This window comes from Xyrauchen texanus, chromosome 18, assembly GCF_025860055.1.
Source record: "Xyrauchen texanus isolate HMW12.3.18 chromosome 18, RBS_HiC_50CHRs, whole genome shotgun sequence".
NCBI lineage: Eukaryota > Metazoa > Chordata > Actinopteri > Cypriniformes > Catostomidae > Xyrauchen > Xyrauchen texanus.
Window position 1 is genome coordinate 11,821,031 of NC_068293.1, and position 23,274 is coordinate 11,844,304.

Genomic DNA, 23,274 nt, shown 5'->3' on the forward strand with positions numbered 1-23,274 from the left:
GGGAAGCAAAGGACAAAGCTATTTACAAGAGAACTAGGTTCAATTTTCATTGCAAAATTGAAATAGATTAAGACATTTCCATGCTGAATATAAAATATTTACTGCATGTATAAAAGTATGTGGACACCCAAAATCTACCATTGGCATTTACATGGTCGGTTCATCAATTTGCAGTTATAACTATTCTGAGAAGGCTTTCCAATTGTTGGAACATGGCTGCAAGCATTTGTTCTCATTCAGACACAAGCATCAGTGAGGTCAGGTAGAGATGTTGTGCAATCAGCCACAATCCAAATCAGACTCAGTAAACAATGTTTTATGGACCTCACTTCACACCCAAGGGTGCACCCACTATATGCATGATTATTGCGTAAATATAAGGGGGTGTCCACCTACTTTTGGTCAATGAAGTGTATTTTTTAGGCATTTAGAGGCATTTATGTGACTGAACTGATATTTATACATACGATCAGAAGGTGAGAGCTGGGTTTTAGGTGGACTTCCAGAAGGAGAGGCCTGACCCTCAGCAGGGCTCTCCTTGGTTGCGACACTCAGCCCAGCACTTACTGCCTCATACGATGCGCTCAGGCGAGTATTGGGGTCTCGTTTGGGTTTGGGAGGAGGTTGTTTTCGTGGGGAGGAGAGGCTTCCCCCACTACTCTCCTCATTGGAGTGTGGCGTGGGCTGAAGGGCAGCTTTGATTGATGTCCCAATGCTGGAATGTACCAAACTGTCCATTACCAGGGGGAGAGGTACAGAACTAGAGCGGAAATGCCGGATTGGTCTGTTCCCCCCACGGCCTGCCACTTCGTTAACCCTTCCACTCTTTTCAACAATCCTACACAAAATGACACACTAATAAATAATTCAGCAAATTCTAATATTGAAATTGCTTTTGGCAGAAGATTGCAAGTAGTGTTTTTCCCTTGCCCACTCAAGCAAATCATTATTCATTCATTCACTCATCCATTAATTCTTTCAATCATTCTCTAACCATTACACTTGAAGCAAACACATGTCCTGTCTGAATGTATGACTGGTAGGAAGGTGCTAAGCAGCGTGAGAGGATCAGCATCAACCTTCATAAAATCAATACACTAATGTCAAGCTGTCTGCCCATGTCTGGGCCAAGATTTCATTGCACTACACTAAATGGAATGGGTGTTTCCCTAATAATGATAAAAAAAAAATATAGATAAACTTGCTTTGTAGTGTGCTTGAACTATTAAAGGGATAATTCAATAAATTATTTTTTGTGGAACACAAGTAGCTGTATTTTTTTCTGAAGAATCTTCTTGCAGCTCTTATAAGTTTATAGTAGTGATTACATCTACCAAGCTCTAGGAAGGATACAAAAAAAAAAAAACTTTAAACGTAGCCAATATGATTCTTATGAATTCATATGATTGCTTTGTGTAAAGAACAGACCAAAAGTTTATTTGTAATTCTCTGATAATCTACCCGTCGCCATAGTTCACATCAAGATTAAGCGGGTCGGCTGCTAATCGCAGGGTTGGTGGTTCGAATCCTGGCCCACACGACTCCACATGCCGAAGTGTCCTTGGGCAAGACACTGAACACCAAGTTGCTCCCAATGGTAGGTTAGTGCCTTGCATGCCACCATTGGTGTATGAGTGTGCGTGTGAATGGGTGATTGGAACACAGTGTAAAGCACTTTGGTAACCTCTGAGGTTAGAAAAAAGCACTATATAAGTGCAGACCATGTAATGAACAAGTCATATGTACTACTTTTAAGTTGCTTCAGTGGTGTTTTTGTATTTTGTTTTGGAGCTTGACATGATCACTATAAACTTCTGTTGCATGAAAACAGCGATGAAAATATAACATATACAAATGTAACTTGTGTTTCACAGAAAAAGCAAACATGTCATGAGTGTGAGTATATAATGGCAGAATTGTAAATTTTGAGTCAACAATTCCTTCAAAGATTCTGCCAAGTGTAAGCGCACAATATATATTTTTTCGATACCAGAAAATGTGCAACACATAATTAGCATTGCATTATGAATCTTAACAGGATAATACATAGGACTAAAGCTGGAAAATATTATTTACATTTTTGATTGTTTAAGTCTAAGCAGCTTCCTGTAATACTCTAATGTGACATGCACACTCTTCTTTGATATTTCCCCTTTAATCTGAGCCTACCATCTGTTATTCTCACAGGAGAAGCATTGGCGAGTGTGTTGGGGTGGATGGTATTTGGGGAACATGGGGTGATGGTAAGGGGTTACAGAGGCTTAACACCTAAGAAGATTTCACCAACCCAGAGTGGGGGAGGGTCTTGTCTCTCTCTGATTAGCAGCATGGCACTCCTCTTCATTCACTGATTGACACATCTAGATTGTCTATGAAACCCCCATTATTCACCCACCCCCCATTAGTGATGCTAAAAGAACTGAATGTTTGTGGAGAATGTGTGTGCATGTCTTAAAGAACAAGCCACTCCCTGCATAAGAGCAGATGGTCGTATGTTTGATCTTGAGACCCTGATAATGTCAAGCACCACCTAAATGCAACTTATTGTATGTTTATGGAATATATCTTTAAGTCCTATGTATTTGGATAGTTGAATAGGTCTTGCATTACATGATCTTATTGGATTAAAACATTGATTTTAATTGAATTTGCAATACGGAAGATATCTACTTATTCACAAGAGTTGTGCCTTCTTTAGTATCTGCTTAGTGCAGATGGTATGTGCCACTCTAATGATCAGTGTTCCTTTCTTGCCAAGTCCCCACAACACTAACAACATCAAACAAAGTGCTTCTGACATCAGTGGCACACCAAGACTCGTTCTGTTCTTATTAGATTTCACGGAAAAGAACAAGGAGAACTAATAAATCCAGATATGATTTTTATAGCTTCCTTGAACCTATTTGGGAAAGGCACATTTTGGAGTATCTAATATAATCAGCCAATGCAATAAACACTGCCTGGCCAAAAAAAAAAAAAAAAAAAAGCCGCCGTTTGGATTTAAATAAGCAGATACTTAAGAGACTATGATTGGATCATTACTGCAATGATTAATATGTTTCAGCTTGATACAACTCTTTAAACCCTAACTGATGCAGTGTGTAGCTTTGCTTTCTTAAACAACCATGTCTGAAGACATATCCCATGGTCGTGGAAAAGATGTTACTGTGTTTCAGAAGGGGCAAATACTTGGCCTGCATCAAGTAAAGAAAAATGATTGCTGAAATCATTGGAATTGGGTTAAGAACTGTCCAACGCATTATTAAAACCTGGAAGTATAGTGGTGAACCATCATCTTTGTGGAAGAAATGTGGTCATAAAACAATTTTAAATGATTGTGATCGGAGATCATTCAAATTCTTGGTGAAGTCACATCATAAAAAAGTTGACAGTAGAACTCACGGCTATGTTTAATAGTGAAAGAACATTTCCACACGCACAATGTGACGAGATCTTATATGACTGGGACTAAACAGCTGTGTGGCCACAAGAAAGCCACTTGTTAGTGAAGCTACTCTGAAAGAAAAAAACAACTTCAATTTGGAAAAAGGTTATGTGGTCTGATGAGTCCAGATTTACCCTATTCCAAAGTATATGGGTGCGTCAGGGTAAGAAGGGAAAGTGCATGAAGCGATGCAGCCATCATCCATAGAACCCACTGTACAAGCCACTGGAGGCAGTGTTATGATATGGGGCTGCATCAATTGGTCAGGATTTGGACAATAAAATGTAGTCAGCTGACTACCTGAATGTACTAAATGATCATGTTAACCCATCAATGGATTTTTTTCTTCCCTGATGGCATGGGCATATTCCAGGATGACAATGCCAAAAATTAATCAAGCTCATATTGTAAAAGAGTGTTTCAGGGAGCATGAGGAATCATTTTCACACATGAATTGGCCACCACAGAGTTCTGACATTAACCCCATTGAAAGTCTTTGGGATGTGCTGGAGAAGACTTTACAGAGAGTTTCAACTCTCCCATCATCAATACAAGATCTCGGCCAAATATTAATGCAACACTTGATGGAAATTAATGTTGTGAAGTTGCATAAGGTTGTTGAAACAATGCCACGACGAACCCGCAACATAATCAAAGCTAAAGGTGGTCCAACTAAATATTAGAGTATGCAACTTTTTTTTTGCCCAGGCAGTGTAATTTGGACTGTTAGAGTGTGTAATACAATCGTTCAATTGGAAGTCTCTGTACTGCAGACAGATCTGTACAGACCTATTTGATTGAATTTCTGCAGACAAAACAAGATTTCTTGTTAGAGGTCCTCTAAGGAGACTATCTGAATTTAATTATTATCTTGCTATTCATTTAATTTCAAAACCAATTAAACAATAGGGACAGGCAAGCCAACTTACAGTATAAACCTTATTACCCCACATATAGCTAAATTATACATAGCTGTCTGGAAACCTCAGATGAAGGATTAGGTTTATGCTGGGACAAGCAGGATATGGATCTGGGACCTCCGGAACTGAATCCAGCAATTAAATGAGTGGATCTGTCAACACGTACACTTTTGAAAGTAATTTCTGCTTTTATGTATTTATATATAAAACTCAGATATAATAAAACAAATGTTGACAGCAACTTATAATGTCACCTTAATAAATAAAAAAGTAAAAACTAGTGATGCACTCGTTTTAAGCATAAACATGCATTTTTGCTTTTATGTATCTTGTTTGGTTACTTTTATTGGAAAAAGACAATATATATTAATTATGTGTGTATATACTGTATATGTATTATTTTTTTTGCAGTGTGTGTAGTCTATGTCACATCTTGTCACGGCACATACGCTATGATGCCATTGTTTTTAATTCGCAAAGCAGCAAATTATTTTTCCAAGCAAAACAAATTATTGTAAAACTTATCGCCAATGTAATGCTATGCCACTGTTTGATCGCTCGATCACTCACGCTATAATTTAAAAGAACTATCTACATGTCAAATGCCAAACATCATGCTATTTGCAACGTAGGGAGCTCATTTTAAACAGAGTGATGAAGTTTTATATCTAGGCGCTGCCTAATTTCAGTGTCCATTTTGTGCTAAATGCACTCTTTTTTTAATATATTTTCTGTGCACCCGCCCAATCAGACTCCCACCCCCCCAAACCCTGACAGACCTCATTCCTTGTTTTGGGACCTCATAATGCACAAATAACACAGTGTGTCTGTGATTCATACAACAGTCAACAGTCCTGAATCTTTATGAGTTTCACCTCTTGGGCGAGTCCTCCTCTTTGCCCACAGGTTCAGGCCGCTCACCCAACGGTGGAGCGTTAATGTGACCCCGGAGGCGGTCATTCTCCCGCGCGATATCGGCTGCATTCTGGATGACCAGGCTGTCGTATGCGTGCATACCCAAGTCCTCCACCTCTTGCAGGAAGCGCTGAACGCTGCAATGCTCCTGCTGCCGAGATGCAAGTCTATACCATGCATGCTGTCTGGCCAACCAGCCGCGTACCACTGAATCACACACACATGCATTGGTGAAGAAAAAATACATGTCCACTGATCACATAACCATATACATTACTCTGTAGCGGTCACTTTACCTTTCTGACAGATAATGATCTTCCTGTGCAGTTGATGGCAGCGGTCATTGAGGTGGTCAGCCTGCCAGTATCGCAAGAACACCTTACTGTTTCCCATCTGTACATGTGAGAAAGAGGAAGAGGAAAAGGCGAGTCAAAACATATAATTTACAAAACCTACAGTAGTGAGCTGCTGATGTAGACAGCATCTCGCAACTCAGTGACGAGGTGAATGTTGATTTTAAATATACTTATAATTCACTCAATACTGAAGTGTTGATTACAGTTATTGACTTTAAACACAAAATGACACCTGAATCATCGCTTTAACATGCTAAAAGTGTGCAGGAATACACCGCACATCTGGATGTATGCCAGATTACGGCGTACTTTGATCTCAATAATTTTTCATGAATTACGGTAGATATAATTGATTTAAAAAAAAAAAAAAGAATTACTGCCTGCATTAATCTGGCGGTATTAGCACTATATAAATTGCATCAGGTGCAATCTTCAATAAGCCTACTTTACATAGAAAGGTGTGTTTGCATGGAATGGAATGACAACGAATGAATTTAATGACTCAAAATGCAGTACAAGTTTTGCATCAGCTTAAACTAGTTTGCGGGGTGGTTAGTAAATAAGTCAAATAAGAGGTTTTAATGCTAAATTAAAACAGCAAAAGTGACGCAACTGTTTAGTGAATTCTCCCCTGAACATTTTACTCAATATTTGTGAGTGCTGTGTATTATTATGCACAAGCAATGCATCATTAGCTTAGCAACAAGCTAAGCTAACTCCATTGTTATTTTCAAACTCTATTGAAATTAGTATGACAAATGAGTTGTCTGGCTATGTAGAATCTTCCAAATATGCCATTTATGATGTTCCGTTTGGGGTAGGAAGCTACCAGCTCACTATTTTTTTGGAACAGAGCCCTCATGGACATTTCCCTAAAGCTTTTAGATGTATTTGGCAACTCACCTGCCAGCCCTGGAGTTTGCAATGCTGCAGAATGTGGCGGCACTGCTCCTCTGCGGACACCTTCTTCCTGTCGGTGAGGATGGTGTACACCAGCTCTCTGTATCTGCACCACAACCCCACAGACCAACATTGTCATCCATAAGGAAACAGCAGATGAACTCAGTGCACCCATTATTGATGCATTATTGATGTGTTATAGCATGATGTCCACTAATGCCTGTTCTGGAAAGTTGCCTACAAAAACCACAAAGTCGAGCCATTTCTGCTGGCCTGTTTAATAGGGTTAGTTCTTAGATTTTCAAATGCAATAACCATTTAAGACCCCTGAATTAAATCAAATGCACCAAGCTACAAAGATAGTGCTTAAGGATGATGATAATATTAAAGAAAATGTCCATGGCTCAATCCGTTTACCTCTATCGGTCGGAAAACCCAATGAGAGATGCAATTCGAGGGTCAAAGGGTCTGAGAGTCTGGGTGACTTTTCAGCATCTGCTACAGTGGGTGTTGGCAAGGCAACCAGTCACAGAGAAAGGTCAAACTTTGAGAGCATTGTTCTAGAGTGGAGGGATAAAGGTTCGGTGGCATACGGGGTAAGCCGCAGACACGCCCCTCAAACACGTGTGTGTTTGCGCATTTGGATTAGCATTCTGAACATCTGCCACAAGGGAATGGTATTTAATGGCCAATGATATTGAAGGAATTCACAAAGAAAGAACTAGGGCATGCATGATATTTAAAAGCATCCATTCATGCTTTTAACCTTATAACAGTATCAATATTTGTGATCTTTGGTTTGAGTCAAAATTTCTAGATATAGTCATTCATAAAAAAAATATAGCTTAATAAAAATGAAAGCAGACAGGCCTGTTTTGCAGTTAAATGGAGATACAGCTGAAGTCAGAAGATTACACACACCTTAACCAAATACATTTAAGCTCAGTTATTCACAATTCCTGACATTTAATCATAGAAAACATTCCCTGTCTTAGGTCAGTTAGGATCACTACTTTATTTGTAGAATGTGAAATGTCAGAATAATAGTATAGAGAATTATTTATTTCAGCTTTTATTTCTTTCATCACATTCCCAGTGTGTCAGAAGTTTACATACACTTTGTTAGCATTTGGACACATTGCCAATTTCTTTGAAACCTTCAACAAGCTTCTCACAATAAGTTGCTGGAATTTTGGCCCATTCTTCCAGACAGGTAGAACTGGTATAACTGAGTCAGGTTTGCAGGCCTCCTTACTCACACATGCTTTTTCAGTTCTGCCTACGGATCTCTATTGGATTGAGGCCAGGGCTTTGTGCTGGCATATCCAATACCTTGACTTTTTTGTCCTTTAGCCATTTTGCCACAAATTTAAATATGCTTGTGGTCATTGTCCATTTGGAAGACCCATTTGCGACCGAGCTATAACTTCCTGGCTGATGTCTTGAGATGTTGCTTCAATATATCCACATGATTTTCCTTCCTCATGATGGCATCTATTTTTTGAAGCACACCCATGACATGATGCTGCCACCGATTCACGGTTGGGATAGTGTTCTTCAGCTTGAAAGGCTCACCTTTTTTCCTCCAAACATAACAATGGTCATTATGGCCAAACAGTTTTTTTTTTTCATTAGACCAGAGGACATTTCTCTGAAAAGTAAGATCTTTGTCCCCATGTACACTTGCAAACTGTAGTCTGGCTTTTTTATGACAGTTATGGAACAGTGGTTTCTTCCTTGCTGAGTCAATATAGGACTTGTTTTACCGTGGATATAGATACTTGTCTACCTATTTCCTCCAGCATCTTCACAAGTTCCTTTGATGTTGTTCTGGGATTGATTCTCACTTTTCACACCAACTACAGTCATCTCTAGGAGACCGAATGCATCTCCTTCCTGAGCGCTATGATGGCTGCATGGTCCTGTGGTGTTTATACTTGCTTCCAAGGATGAAACAGATTTGTGGAGTTCTAAATGTTTTTTTTTCTGAGGTCTTGGCTGATTTCTTTGGATTTTCCCATGATGTCAAGCATAGAGTTAGTTAGAAAGTAGGCCTTAAAATATATCCACAGCTACACCTCCAATTCAGTACACCTACTATCAGAAGCTAATTGTCTAAAAGCTTGACAACATTTTCTGGAATTGTCCAAGCTGCTTAAAGGCACAGTTAAATTAGTATGCAGTGTATCCAGAAAGTATTCACAGTGCTTCACTTTTTCCACATTTTGTTGTGTTAGCCTTATTCCAAAATGTATTACATTCATTATTTTCCTCAAAATTCTACAAAAAATACCCCATTATGACAACATGAAAGAAGTTTGTTTGAAATATTTGCAAATTTATAAAAAAAAAATTTTTTTTTTTAAATCACATGTACATAAGTATTCACAGCCTTTGCCATGACACTCAAGATTGAGCTCCGGTGCATCCTGTTTCCACTGATAATCCTTGAGATGTTTCTACAACTTGATTGGAGTCCACCTGTGGTAAATTCAGTTGATTGGACATGATTTGGAAAGGCAAACAACTGTCTATATAAGGTCCCACAGTTAACAGTGCATGCCAGAGCACAAACCAAGCCATGAAGTCCAAGGAAATGTCTGTTCCTCCGAGATAGGATTGTATCGAGGCACAGATCTGGGGAAGGGTACAGAAACATTTCTGCAGCATTGAAGGTCCCAATGAGCACAGTGGCCTCCATCATACGTAAATGGAAGAACTTTGGAAGTCCCAGGACTCTTCCTAGAGCTGGCCGCCTGGCCAAACTGAGCAATAAGGGAAGAAGGTGACCAAGAACTCAATGTTCACTCTGACAGAGCTCCAGCGTTTCTCTGTGGAGAGAGGAGAACCTTCCAGAAGAACAACCATCTCTGCAGCACTCCACCTATCAGGCCTGTATGGTAGAGTGGCCAGACAGAAGCCACTCCTCAGTAAAAGGCACCTGAAGGACTCTCAGACCATGAGAAACAAAATTATCTGGTCTGATGAAACAATGATTGAACTCTTTGGCCTGAATGGCAAGCATCATGTCTGGAGAAAACCAGGCACCGCTCATCACCTGGCCAATACCATCCCTACAGTGAAGCATGGTGGTGGCAGCATCATGCTGTGGGGATGTTTTTTAGGAACTAGTCAGGATTGAGGGAGAGATGAATGTAGCAATGTACAGAGACATCCTTGAAGAAAACCTGCTCCAGAGCGCTCTGAACCTCAGACTGGTGCGAAGGTTCATCTTCCAACAGGAAAACGACCCTAAGCACACAGCCAAGATAACAAAGGAGTAGCTACGGGACAACTCTGTGAATGTCCTTGAGTGGACCAGCCAGAGCCCAGACTTGAACATCTCTGGAGAGATCTGAAAATGTCTGTGCACCGACGCTCCCCATCCAACCTGATGGAGCTTGAGAGGTCTTGCAAAGGAGAATATGAGAAACTGCCCAAAAATAGGTGTGTCAAGCTTGTAGCATCATACTCAAAAAGACTTGAGGCTGTAATTGGTGCCAAAGATGCTTCAACAAAGTATTGAGCAAAGGCTGTGAATACTTATGTACATGTGATTTTAATTCGTTTCTTTTTTGTTTGTTTTTTAATTGGCAAAAATTTCAAACAAACTTCTTGCACGTTGTCATTATGGGGTATTTTGAGGAAAATAATGAATTTAATCCATTTTGGAATAAGGCTGTAGCATAACAAAATGTGGAAAAAGTGAAGCGCTGTAGATACTTTCTGGATGCACTGTATATAAACTTCAGACCCACTGGAATTGTAATATGATCAATTAAAAGTGAAAAATCTGTCTGTAAACAACTGTTGGAAAAATTACTCCTGTCATGCACAAAGTAATTTCCTAAATGACTAGCCAAACTATAGGTTGCTAATGTTAAATCTGTGGAGTGGTAAACAAATTGGTTTTAATGACTTCAACCTAAGTGTATGCAAACTTCTGACTTCAACATTATGCACGCTAGCGTGCATTAACTGACCCTTGCATGGTCATTTTTATCTACTTCTGACCTGTGTTTGACTCTGCGTGTGGATACATTGCAGTGATGTGTGTGGGGTGCAGAGTTTGTGAAGTGAGCAACAATGATTTTCCCCTCCCTGCTCAAAGAATTCTTCAATCACTATGCTAACTGATTATAAGAGGAGGTTTGAAAGTTAATTATGCAGCCTTTTTTTTAAAACAGTACGTGACTGGGCCATGAACAAATCCTTGCAGAGATAAATAAGCAACCAGATTTAAGGGTTATTTTGATACAGAAATACGCGCATGCACGCACACAAGCTTGCCCCCCCCCCCCCCCCCACCACACACACACGAACACCTTGAATGTCATAAAGCACACACACAATGTTGGCAGAGCATACCCCAGCAAAGGTCATGAAAATTGACCTCCGTATCAGACGACCTCCCTCTTAAAAACCCCCAAATTTCTATCACAATAGTCTGTGTGCCTCCTCTCAACAGCCTCTTACCCTGTCTGGCCTTTTGCCGCTTAATTGTGAACACACATGCACACACTCAAACAAAAACAAACCCTGCAAAAGGCACCATGTCACCCAGTAAGATGATCGCAGATCAACAACAATTCATGGGTATTTTATGTAAAATATAATTTAAATGTATAGATTTGTAAGTGTGACTTAATTGCCAGAATACTATTTGGGAACATGGTGCATCCGTTGTGATTTTATTAAAGATAGCTCTATAATTGCTAGCTTATTCCAGGTGAGATTATGCTCAATATCTTGAGGTAAATGTCAATTCCACCTTTTTGAAAACGGCACTGCTTGCAAAACAGCATTCCTACTACACCTTTCAGGAGGCTATTTGCTACATTACATATAGTCTGAACAATATTTAATATCACAAGAGAATCTGAGCTATTTTATCCCCAGACTGAACACAACCAATGTCACAAATTGTCTGGGCCATTTAATCTGTCAACACGAGCCGCACAGTCTATGAGCTAAAATGCTCTATGAAGATAAAGTGGCCGTAGTCCTTATCTCTCTCTCTCTCTCTAACTCATGCTCACTCTTTCTGAAAGATTCATGATGTTTACAGGCGAGTAGTGGAAACTTAGTGTCATGTGACCAGCAGTGTCCCATTCACTATCACAGAACGTTTCGTTATCATTTTATCCTTTACACAGAGAGAGGGATAAAAAGAAACCAAGAATTGTGGCGTCTCATGAAAGCACACTGAATTATGCTGCAGAAAAACAGCAGGGAGGAGATTAGAAAATTAGACACCATAGTAAATCTAAAATGATAAAACAGTGAGAACGACAATCAGGAGAAAAGAGGAGCAACAAAAGATTGAAAAAGTAAGAGATTACTCCAGGGCCATTTAGACCAGTGGTGAATTCTCAGGGCCAGCAATGCCTTCTCTGCTGGCTTAACATGCCTAATAAAGTACATTTCTGGATGTACTGTATATAAACTTCAGACCCACTGGAATTGTAATATGATCAATTAAAATTGAAACAATTGTTGGAAAAATTACTCATGTCATGCACAAAGTAATTTCCTAAATGACTTGCCAAACTATAGGTTGCTAATGTTAAATCTGTGGAGTGGTTAACAAAGTGGTTTTAATGTCTTCAACCTAAGTGTATGTAAACTTCTGACTTCAACATTACCTTTCAGGTAACACTTTAATTTGATGTTCCCAAGTAGATATTTAACTTAACTGGTATAGATCTTTATTAATGACCTTTTAATGAACTGATGTTCTCAACAATAATGTAAGTATACTTTTTTCCAGACATTTAGATTTTCTATATATTTTATTGTAGAAAAAAATAACATAATTCCATATAGTTATTATCATAATGGTAATTTTTTAACGTACATATGGAGGCTAAAATGTAGACAAGTACAAAAGAGAAACTTATTGTTCAAGCACTGTATCTGAGTCTGTACTGAATTATGATGAGATATTTGACAATATATCTAGCCCCAATGTCGCTCGTCTTTGTCTAGTGGTATCTCTTGTCATATTTCACTCCGATATGTCTTAGAGAGGTTGCCAGCCACATTGATGAGAAGATGAAAAAAGTAGCCACATTTGGTAGGTTGACCGATAGTGGATTTTGCAGATACAATAACTAAGGTGGTGGAAAAGGGCGATAAAAGATTTAGCGATTCTTTTTAAAATCATTATAGAAAGAAAAAAATGTAACAAGTGATGTAACTGCATAAAATGAACGATTAGAAATGGTAGCATTTATTGAGCAATTTTTATGTAGCCTTGAAGGTTTAATTTAAGCTGTCAAACCACAAAAAGACTACTGAAAATATATATTCTCAACTGGTGGCGGTGGGGAGGTGGAGGTTGCCTTGTTGGCACACTGAAACAGCAAAGTGGTAGATTGTAAGCAGACTTTTAAAGCAATGGCTGATATATGACTGGCTTGCAGCTAACTAGATAATGGCATGATGATGTACAGCTTGAGTCTCCCGCTAGAGCTACGCTTACATTTCCAAAAAAGAAACTACTGCATCGATTAATCGGTAAAACCGATATATCGGTCTGCCAATAGCGATGGGTGCTAATTTCAAACCCTGGTTACTATCGTATTCTGAAACTAATGCTGAAACTATTGATTTCAAAACATTTTCGTAAACTGAGATACTGTAAGTATCCTAGAGAGCATTTGATTTGACAAATTTTTTTAATGAGTCATAAAAAATTTTAGACCATTTTTCCAGAAAGGAAAAGACAAATCCTAAAAGTGTACAGCTGAAAAAAATAAATAAAAAGATTGTCTTCTAGATCACCTTAACTAAATCATTTCAAATTTCTTTATTTCATTTTTATTTTATCCCCTTTTCTCGCAATTTAGAATGCCCAATTCCCACTACTTAGCAGGTCCTCATGGTGGCGTGGTTACCTCCAATCCGGGTGGCAGAGGACAAGTCTCAGTCACCTCCGCTTCTGAGACCGTCAATCCACGCATTTTATCATGTGTCTCATTGTGCATGACACGCACATCTTACCACACGCCTCCTTGAGAGCGAGAACCACTAATCGTGACCACGAGGAGGTTACCCCATGTGACTCTAGCCTCCCTAGCAACCGAGCCAATTTGGTTGCTTAGGAGACTTGGCTGGAGTCACTCAGCACACCCTGGATTCGAACTCACGCCTCCAGGGGTGGTAGTCAGCTTCAATACTCGCTGTGCTACCCAAGCTTCCTTTATTTAATGGATTCTTAACTATAATTCCAAAATGGAAACTAAAGAATAAATAAATAAATATGTGTTCATGAAAGCAAAACATAAAATAACAATACCATTACTAAAACTAAATTAAAAAAAAATAATAGTCTATAAATACAAAACTAAAATAACCTTGTGTCAACATCGGACAGAAATTAACATGGAAAGGAGTTGGGGAGGGTGTTATAGAGAACAAAAAGGAAGTGTCAACGAAGGAGTGGGAACTTTATTAACCTCTTCTACGCTGAAATAAATTCCACTCTGTAAAAAGAGCAGGAACACTGAGCTGAGAACCTATTCTGGTAGTGTCAGTGTGACATGAAGATGAGGCCCAGTGTTTCCGATGAAGTTGAAGCCAAAGTCACTCTGAACCCTTTTTCCCTGACAGAAGCAACAGCCTGCTCCTCTCTCATTCTCTCTCACTCTTTTATCTTCCTCTTTCACATTCTGAAAAACCGGGGGGAATATTTCTTGAAATTACATCCTGCACCCCCTTACAATCCAATTTCCAATCTTTCCAGCCCCAAAGTCTCCTTGATGCTTTATCCCATTTCTATTTCTTCCACTTGTATGGAGTTGAGCTGAGAACAGAGTGACCCAAGCGAGAGCATTTCATCCTCTCCAAAACTGCCCCATTATCACCCCATCAGAAAAAATAGCTGCACAAAGAAACCGTTTGCACTGCTGCCTATCACCATTACTCATATTGCGAGACCAGCATTGCACCCTAGACTTTGCTCTCAGCACCTACATACTCACTTACTCACTCCATATAGACTGTTGTGCATAATCACCTCAGTTGAACTGAAAGTCATCTCTTAACGTACAGTGCAGACAGCTAGAGTCAGGCAGACACGTTACAGTGTTTGTGAAAGTGCACTTCTGATATATTAAACTCAGAATGCCTCTTTACCTCGTCTGACCCGGCTGAAATAGAGTGAAATGTTGCAGTGAAAACCCCTTGTGCTGAACGTTTAGAAACACGAGTTTAACAGATGACACCAACTCACTTTGTCTGATTATACGATAGAAATGCTGTCTGCATTGGAAACCTACTTGGGATTTGAAATGCTTGATATTACAACTTGATATGACACTTAAACGCTTTCTGTCCAAAGCAACTGACAATACAGTAATGACATAAAACAATTTTTTTGCCAAGAGTATTCTTGTTGATGAAGGAATGCAGAGCAGAAAGCGAGAGAATTCATTGTTTTAAATAAAATTATATTTATAGAGTAAAGGTGTGGAGAAAAAAAAAATCGAAAATGGGATTATTTGCTAGCCTTGCTGCCATGCTATAGAAAAGGTCAAAATGATGTGATATGATAAGACGGATAGATATCTATGGTAAAAAGGTATCTTATTTCTCCCTCTAGCCACATAGTGCCAAATATTTGAACACATTTGTCTAAACTGAAGCCCCTTGCCCCTTTCCTAATTCCTTTAAGTGATAAATTCTCATTGACCTTTTGGCTAAGCAACATGTTCAGTATATGGCCTCAATATGATTGGATACTTATCATGAATTTCTCAGGTTACAGATTCACATCTTTACTGTAAATACAGAATTTAATACAAGAAATTCTCTCTCTTGCTGCTCTGCTTTCCTTTGTCAACAAGAATACTCTTGGCAAAACAAATATTTTGTATAAAGACAAAACCCATTTAGTCAGATAAATTTTCCTCAGTGCATCAACACTTATTACAATGCCTTTGGTTAAGTGCCTTGCTCAGGGGGAAAAGGGTGATGTTAGTATTAATAAGGTGACGTAATGTTCTCCCAGTAGTGGTAACGTGTCATCCATATAAGAAATACCCATGTAAGGAATATCTTACCGCTTGCGCGTTTGACAAATAAAGTGGAACTTTCAAAACATAATTGTTATCTCGCAAAAAATAGGGCAGGAAGCAATCAGAAATTTCTAAAAGTTACGATGGTTGCTTTGCCTCTAGTAAACGTATATTTCCCCCAAATTAAAAGTGATAGAGCTGAATGCTTCAACTTGATTTATGCAGTCAACACTGACATTTGTTAAAAAAAAAATTATAATTGAATATGGGTTATATGGTAGCCTTGATGCCATGCTATAGAAAAGGTCCAAATGATGTAACTTTCTGGGTGTCACAATTTTAAGGAACACTCCTTTATTTAAATGGGTGAAAACAGTTGCACTCAAAAATGTGGGACATGGCAACATGTGTTTTTGATCAATATTTTATTTATTTTTTTAAATCACATATAAAAAAACTGTAACAAGTGGAATATTAATAATAATAAAAAAAGCATTGCAATACAGTCAAGAAAGTTAAGACCACTGAGCTGAGACGGGTCAAAATCCCCATTCAAAGGTACTTTCCATTCTATAACAACTTTGTGGTAGATAATAGTTACTATTAGCTATTCAAACTATTAGCTAACATATCTAATAGTTCTCTTTCCAAAGAACATGGGATTTGTGCCTTTATAACATAAAAATAAATGGGACAATAAAAATCACATCAGTGCCTCATTGAGGGTTTGATTGAGGGGGTTCTCACCTGCTCAGGAAGCTGATGAAAGACATTCTGACTGGGTATCCATAGCGGATCATGCGAACCATCTCCAGAACCCCAACATACTGGAGCTGAGAGGACACGTGGAAGCTGTCAAACACATCAGGCTTGCCAATGCTATTGGGCCTCAGGCACTGAACAAAGTGGGGGGTGCATGCTTGCAGCTTACAGGTGATCTCAGACAAAGTGTTCTGGAAAGAGAAACACAGGTGGGACAAGACTGGTGAGGCTGTTGTTTACAAAATGTAACCAACAACTAGTCAAAACTTCCTTACGCTGGAGCCACAGTCGATAAAGTTTAGAAAAAAATAAACATGGGAAAAATGCTTTATGACAGAATCACAATGGATTACAATCAGCATTTGTGATGATATGCAGCTGATCAGCTGGATGTCTTGACAGTCTTCAGAAGAAGCTCATTGGTCACTTGAAGAGAACACAAGAGCCCACAGCACTGACAGAACAATTTTTTCTATCATTTTGTAGCTTTGTATCCCTCTGTCTGGCTGTCAATTATGTAAATAAGGCACGGACCTGAAAACCATTGGAAAAATCGGCTAGTGTGGTGCTAGCTTTAATGACTTTGTTTGCTTCATTTTTATACTGTAATGAGGCATCCTCCTCTCACTATCTGTAACCCATTTAAACAGGCACAGACAGAATCTGCAGACATTAGCATTATCTGTATTTCTTTTGGGGGAAAATCAAACTGAATGGATATAAACTGAGTAGATTTACTATGAATGGATTTAAAATGTGTAGCTGAGAGCACTACACATGAACTGGTAGCTGAAGGCACAAGTAAATTAGCCACAATACTTTAGAAGGAATTTATCTCAATTTATTTGTTTGCAATTAAGCGAATCAGTTAAATGTCACCAACGTGCCAAAACATTTTGTGCTGAACACAATTCCACATCTTGCATACCAGATCTGAGAGTTCAGTTGCACAGGATGCAGCAGACTGTGATCTGGCCTACTTTATTGGGACAGTAGAGTACCACTCCACCACTGTGATCCAGACATCTGAATCAGCTCTTTAAAATGCAGAAACAGTCTGATAAATGCTAGTTTATTATGCTCTTTGGCATTATTTGACCATGATTTGATGACTTACTGCTACCATGATCAATGCAAACAACAAGCATAAGCATATCATTTGAATAAAATTCAGTTTACAACTTTCTTTTTACGGATGGTAATGGCACAATTTTAATTGCACTAAGCAAATAGTGCTGCATGTTGTGAATAAGGCACAATCTACAATTTGCAATGCAAAGTGACGTTAGCACTGTGTTTCAGTGTTTGCACAGAACCAAATGGCAATAACGTAATTCAAATACAGCACAGTGCTATTTGAGGGCATTTGGTGTCTGGTTAAACTGCATAGTGGAAGGTTAGTAAATAAGATACATGTATTTGCTATGAAAAACTATGCCCAAAAGTGACAACCTTTTATAGAAAAAAGGAGTTTTATTTTGGTGTGTTCTCACCCAAATCGATTAGATCACTTCAGAAGATATGGAATAAACCACTTGAGTTTTATGGATTATTTTTAATGCTGCTTTTCTGTGCTTTTTGGACCTTTACAATTTTAGTCACCATTCACATGCATTATACGGACCAACAGAGATATATTCTTTGTTTGTTTTCAGCAGAAGAAAGAGAGTCATACACATCTGGGATGGCATGAGGGTGAGTAAATGATGAGAATTTTCATTTTTGGGTGAACTATCCCTTTAATAATCAAACAGAGGTATGAGTACAACTTTTTGCATGACGGTTGTTCAAGTTCTGTGGAAAACTGCCGAGTAGATTTCTTGTGGGCCTGCTCATGACGCACAGACAGAAAAAAGCTGGCAGCAAAGTGATGATGTCACTGGCCCATTAGCCTCTGCTCTTTCAGTGCTGACTCAGCACGGCTTCCGATGAGCCTGCCATCGTCATGTGACTTTTCTCTTGAAGCCAGAAGAGAGATGGGGAGAGGTGGCGTCAGGCCGTAACAAACACACAATCAGCCATTTAAAGGAAGACTCTAAAAAAGTTGCCAATTACGACTGTTCCATCTCTCTGTGAGGGCGAACGCTAACGAAAAACACATTAGACTAGATGTTATTTATTACTGTTTAAGGATTTCACTTCTCTTCTATCATTCTCTCCTGGGTGCTATTTAGGCATGGATAAATAACACGTGTTTGTGTTTGTGTGTGTGTGTGAGTGTGCAGGGTGCACTGAATGCTCTGTATGATGTAATCTACCTCATGCCCAGCACAGAGAGGACAGATTAGAGAGGAACACGGTGTGCTTTTCCCATAAACCCCCGCTCTATACTTTCCATCTTCTGGTGCAAACACAGAAACAGGGGTTTGAAATCAGGTCATGTTGAGTTTGAATGTATGTGCATATACTGTATGTAACTGCATACTATTGCAATGAGAATGAGGTCATGATATGAGTGTGTCTGCATGCATGCAAGAATGTGACATTACTTTAATAGGTGAGTGTGTTACAAAGGGCCATTTGCATTGGTAGAAATAGTGTGAGTGAGTTTTGAGTTGAGTTGAGTTCAGCAGGAACTGAGAATCGGTTCTTAAATGATTTTCATGACATTTGGGCCACGTTAAAACAGCAGCAGAATACGGTTGTCAGACCCTTTTTGAGTGCTTAATGCGGTCACATTCACACACAGGACGGTTATTTACAGGTATTACAAACGCATTCTAAAACCAAACTGACACCAGCAAATGTCCAGGTCTCACAACCGCATTCTCGGCAAACCTGTGCTGTGTGACTGGAACCGTATTGGACAGCTAGTTTCCAGGTATTGTTTAAGATCAAATGATGCCGGAGAGCAGCAAATTAAACCCAAGGAGTCTGATGGCATTAGAGCATCTGGATAGGTCAGATCAGGTTTTGGATCTGCAGTGGTTGTAATGTGTCTGTAGACTCACCCTGAGCTGTACGGCCACAGTGACCGGTCCAAAGCGCTCCAGCCTCTGCAGAAAGGACGTTGCTCCCTTCTTCTTTAGAAGCTGCAAAATAAAACAAATGGACACTGGGCATTGGTGAATGAGGTGTTACATATTTTAAGATGTCTTTCCTTACTGATGTTGTACATGCTCAGATGAGAAAGAGGGCTGACACACAGAGGCTAAAGTGACCAAATGTAAATTGGAGCCAATGTATGTTTGAAAAAGTAGAGGACAAATGAGGAGATGTGCAGTAGATGTGGCTATTCATATCTTTATGGCCTTTAAAGATGATGTTGCCACGGCAACCTAGTTATAAGTGAGCTATGAATGAATCAGTAAAGTGCAAACAAATACAAAACAACAACACATGAACATTACGTGTGATATTTTACCTACACACTGTTTTCTATATCTGGCCACACTATTTCTGTTTCTATTCTCAATTGATCATAATGCAAAGGAGAAGAGGTCCTTACTGATAATCTTGATACAGTATGTCCAGTACTTGTGGTTTGAATTATTGCCATGCCATTCAGGGAAATTGATTGAGATAGCTTAATGGATCTGGTTCACTAACACAAAGGCGGCACATTTAATTTCAACTAAAGGTGACTCAGGAAATGAAAAGTTACTATAATTTTACTTCTGCTATATATCATCATTGTGCCCTTTAGTCCTAGAGGGGGACTGTTCTGGGAAATAGAGCACTGTAAATCACTCTGGATTACAGTGACGACTAAATAGCCAGTAACAAATGGTGCTCCTAATCTTTCATTGTGTTACTATGGTACAGGTACATGTCCAACAAAATATGGTTTTACCATGTATGGTGCATGTCCAAAAATGTGATAAAACCAAAAGCTCCATGGTATTAGCATGATAGATGTATAAAAGCATTGTATTGCAATGGTGCATGTAAAAAGTGGTAATAGAAAAGTTGCAACACAGAGAGTACTAAAAAGTACCAAAGAGTACTATGGTATTTGCAAAGTGGATGTCTAAATCACATGACATATGTCTAAACCATAATAACATTGTACCCAAAAGTACCATACCTGTGCTCTTTTGTTGCTTAAATACAAAAAGTACTGTGGTTGTACTTTGGTTCAATTGCAGTGTCAGATGGTGATACCATGGAAATTATATATATTCCATGCTGCAGAAAATTCCCATATTCATGTAGCATGGTATTTTTAATGTACTCCAATAACTTGTATTAAAACATATCCAAAAATGTGACATTAACCTGGTATGTGTCTAAAAAGACGGTATTATTACAGTAAATATGCAAAAGAAATGTGGTATTACCATGGTGCCATGGCAGTACCACAGAAAATTTACAAAAAACAATATTTTAACAATGTTAACATAAAAAAATTATAATAATATAATCACAGTAAATGTTCAAAACAAATCACAGTATTACCATGGTATCATGTTCACAAAATGTATAATATAAAAATAAAATAAAGTGGTATTACCATGATTCCATGTCCAACAAATGCCATTGCCATAATACATGTTTAAAAAAAATATATATACATATATATATATATATATATATATATATATATATAATATATATATATATATATATATATATATATATATATATATATATATATATATACAAATAATAATAAATGGTATTATAACAGTAAAAAAAAAAAAAAACCTTACCATGGTACCACATCCCAAAAAAAAAAAGAAAAATGTGTTACCACAGAAAATCTCCACAAAATAAATAAATATAACAAAAAACATGGCATTATAATGGTAACATGTCCAAACAACATTGTGCCAAAAAAGCACTGCAATATTACCCACTGGAACTGTAGATGTTGGCTTGTTCACCTGAAGAGTGTTAGGGTAACCATCTTTATCCCGTAATATTACTTTTCAATACTGCTGGTGTCAATATAAAAACATGTCTCCCCAAGTGTCACACTTTATGACACTATACTGTTATGTAAAGTATAATTGTTTTAAAATTAAAAAACAAATATTATAATAATAATCTGTACACTGTAATGGATACTATGTTTCTTTAGTTAAACAGCTGTTCTGTTGATTTTTTTTTTTATAAAATAAACACTGACACAGCTTAAGCCCAGTGCACACTGTACGATTTTGGCATCATCTGAGACAAATTTCAAGAATCCTATAGGATTTCTTTCGTCGCAGGGAAAAATCGGCAATCTTACAACCTTCAGTGTGACATGTTCACAGACGGCCGATTAATAGCCTTTGCGATGATCTTCAGCCTCCAACGAAGTTTGGGCAGTTTCTGAAATTTAGCATCGTAGCCATATAGTGTGACTGCTATTATGACGTCCAGATGAGATATTCCGCTCCTCTCTTGCCCCGCGTTTGCACCCTAGCAACATTTGTGCCCAGTTATCACTCTACTCAAGCACTTTCAATGTTTTTTCTTCGTTTCATTTATATAAAAAGTCTTAATAAATAAATGAGCAGAAAATTCTTGGAGAAATGTGTAACACGTCAGCAAAATGAAAGATTTATTCTCAGAATTATATAAATACAGAGCTTTTCTTTACATTTATCATGCATTTTCTTTACAAGGTTATTTAAATTACTATTTAATAACTAAATTACTAAATTTAATTTAAACGTTTGTAAACTTCTTTAGTTAAGATTAACACCACTCCAATTTTATTTAGAAATAAATAAAATCAAATAAAACAGAAAGATTGAACAGTATATACTTGTAAGTATTTATGGGACGTTTTAATCCAAATCAGCAAATACAGTTGGATACAATTATAGAAATCTACATCATGTTTGTGCATCATCCATAGGGAATTTGAGAATTTGCAAGTGTGATATATTATCAGCCTTTAAGAATTTTCACAATTTTGTGTGGCCTAATGTTTACTAATCTAAAAGAGGAGAAAGACATACTATAATACTATAGTTTCTCCAAATGTGAACGAAGATGTTTGTCATTTTTTGGGCCACAAGTCTTTTAATTATATGTGAATATGTGCTTGTGGTAGCTCATTATTACTGTTGTATACCTCCTCCACCCGCGTTTATTCTCAACATCTGTCATTTTCTGTATTTGCGATCAGTATTATTAAAGGCCTATTTGACAAAATCCATCTTTCTTGTAAATGTTAGCCTATGCTCATGATGGACTGGTATTGGAGCAATGGAAATGCTGATGTCCCGTCTTCCAGAGAGAGAAATAAATGCTGCTCTATGGTGGGCAAATTTCGCTGTTTCGCAACACTCCCGTAACGTGAGTCACGTTCACTGATCAGGACGATCGGGACCACAGTCAGCTATGATGTGTATCATACAGTCTGACATAATGTTGCTCAGTGTGCCATGGCGATATCAATGCGTTCATATCGTTCAGTCTGACAAGCAACAATCTTAAAAGACTATTATAAATCATACAGTATGCACCAGCCTTTAGTCATTTAGCAAGTCAGTAGGAAAAAAAAAAGATTATATTTTACAGAGAACTCCATTTTCAGGACACACAATCAAAAGGAAAGTACCCAAATAAAATTAAATCTACAAAAACTTTCATCCCACTTCTCTCATAAAAGGTCCAACCAAACCAACTAAACCAATCATTTGTGTTTTTCTCTGTCAAACCGCAGAAGATTGTCATAATGTTACTTCATATTACTGTCCCAGTCACTCTGGCAAACCATAGCGCTTATGTAAGTGTAGAACTTTAGGCCTGATGCTTATGATTTGAGTAACCAGGGGTGCCAGCAGCTCGTGTTCTGCGTGGCTTACATAAGACTGAGCCAGTTACACAAAGCACACACACACATCACAGCCCTGACCTGAATACAGACAGAGGAGGAGGAGAGATGACAAATAAGATACAAAGAAAGAGACAATGAAGAAGTAAATATCAAGCAGGATGTTTGTGAAATTCAATGTTGACTGTTATTGATGCAGCATTTGAGGGGGAATCTCATTCTTGAAAACTGGCCAAAAATA

General features: G+C 38.2%; 1 protein-coding gene across 1 annotated transcript in view; it reads right to left on the reverse strand.

Annotated features, from left to right (window-relative positions):
- Positions 1 to 23,274, reverse strand: part of LOC127658586 (unconventional myosin-XVI-like) — a 288,117-nt gene that overhangs the window by 39,991 nt on the left and 224,852 nt on the right. The window contains 6 exon segments of the mRNA XM_052147955.1: positions 468 to 838; positions 5,241 to 5,487; positions 5,577 to 5,673; positions 6,540 to 6,642; positions 16,304 to 16,509; positions 19,270 to 19,350. Coding sequence (XP_052003915.1) covers positions 468 to 838; positions 5,241 to 5,487; positions 5,577 to 5,673; positions 6,540 to 6,642; positions 16,304 to 16,509; positions 19,270 to 19,350 — 1,105 coding nt within the window.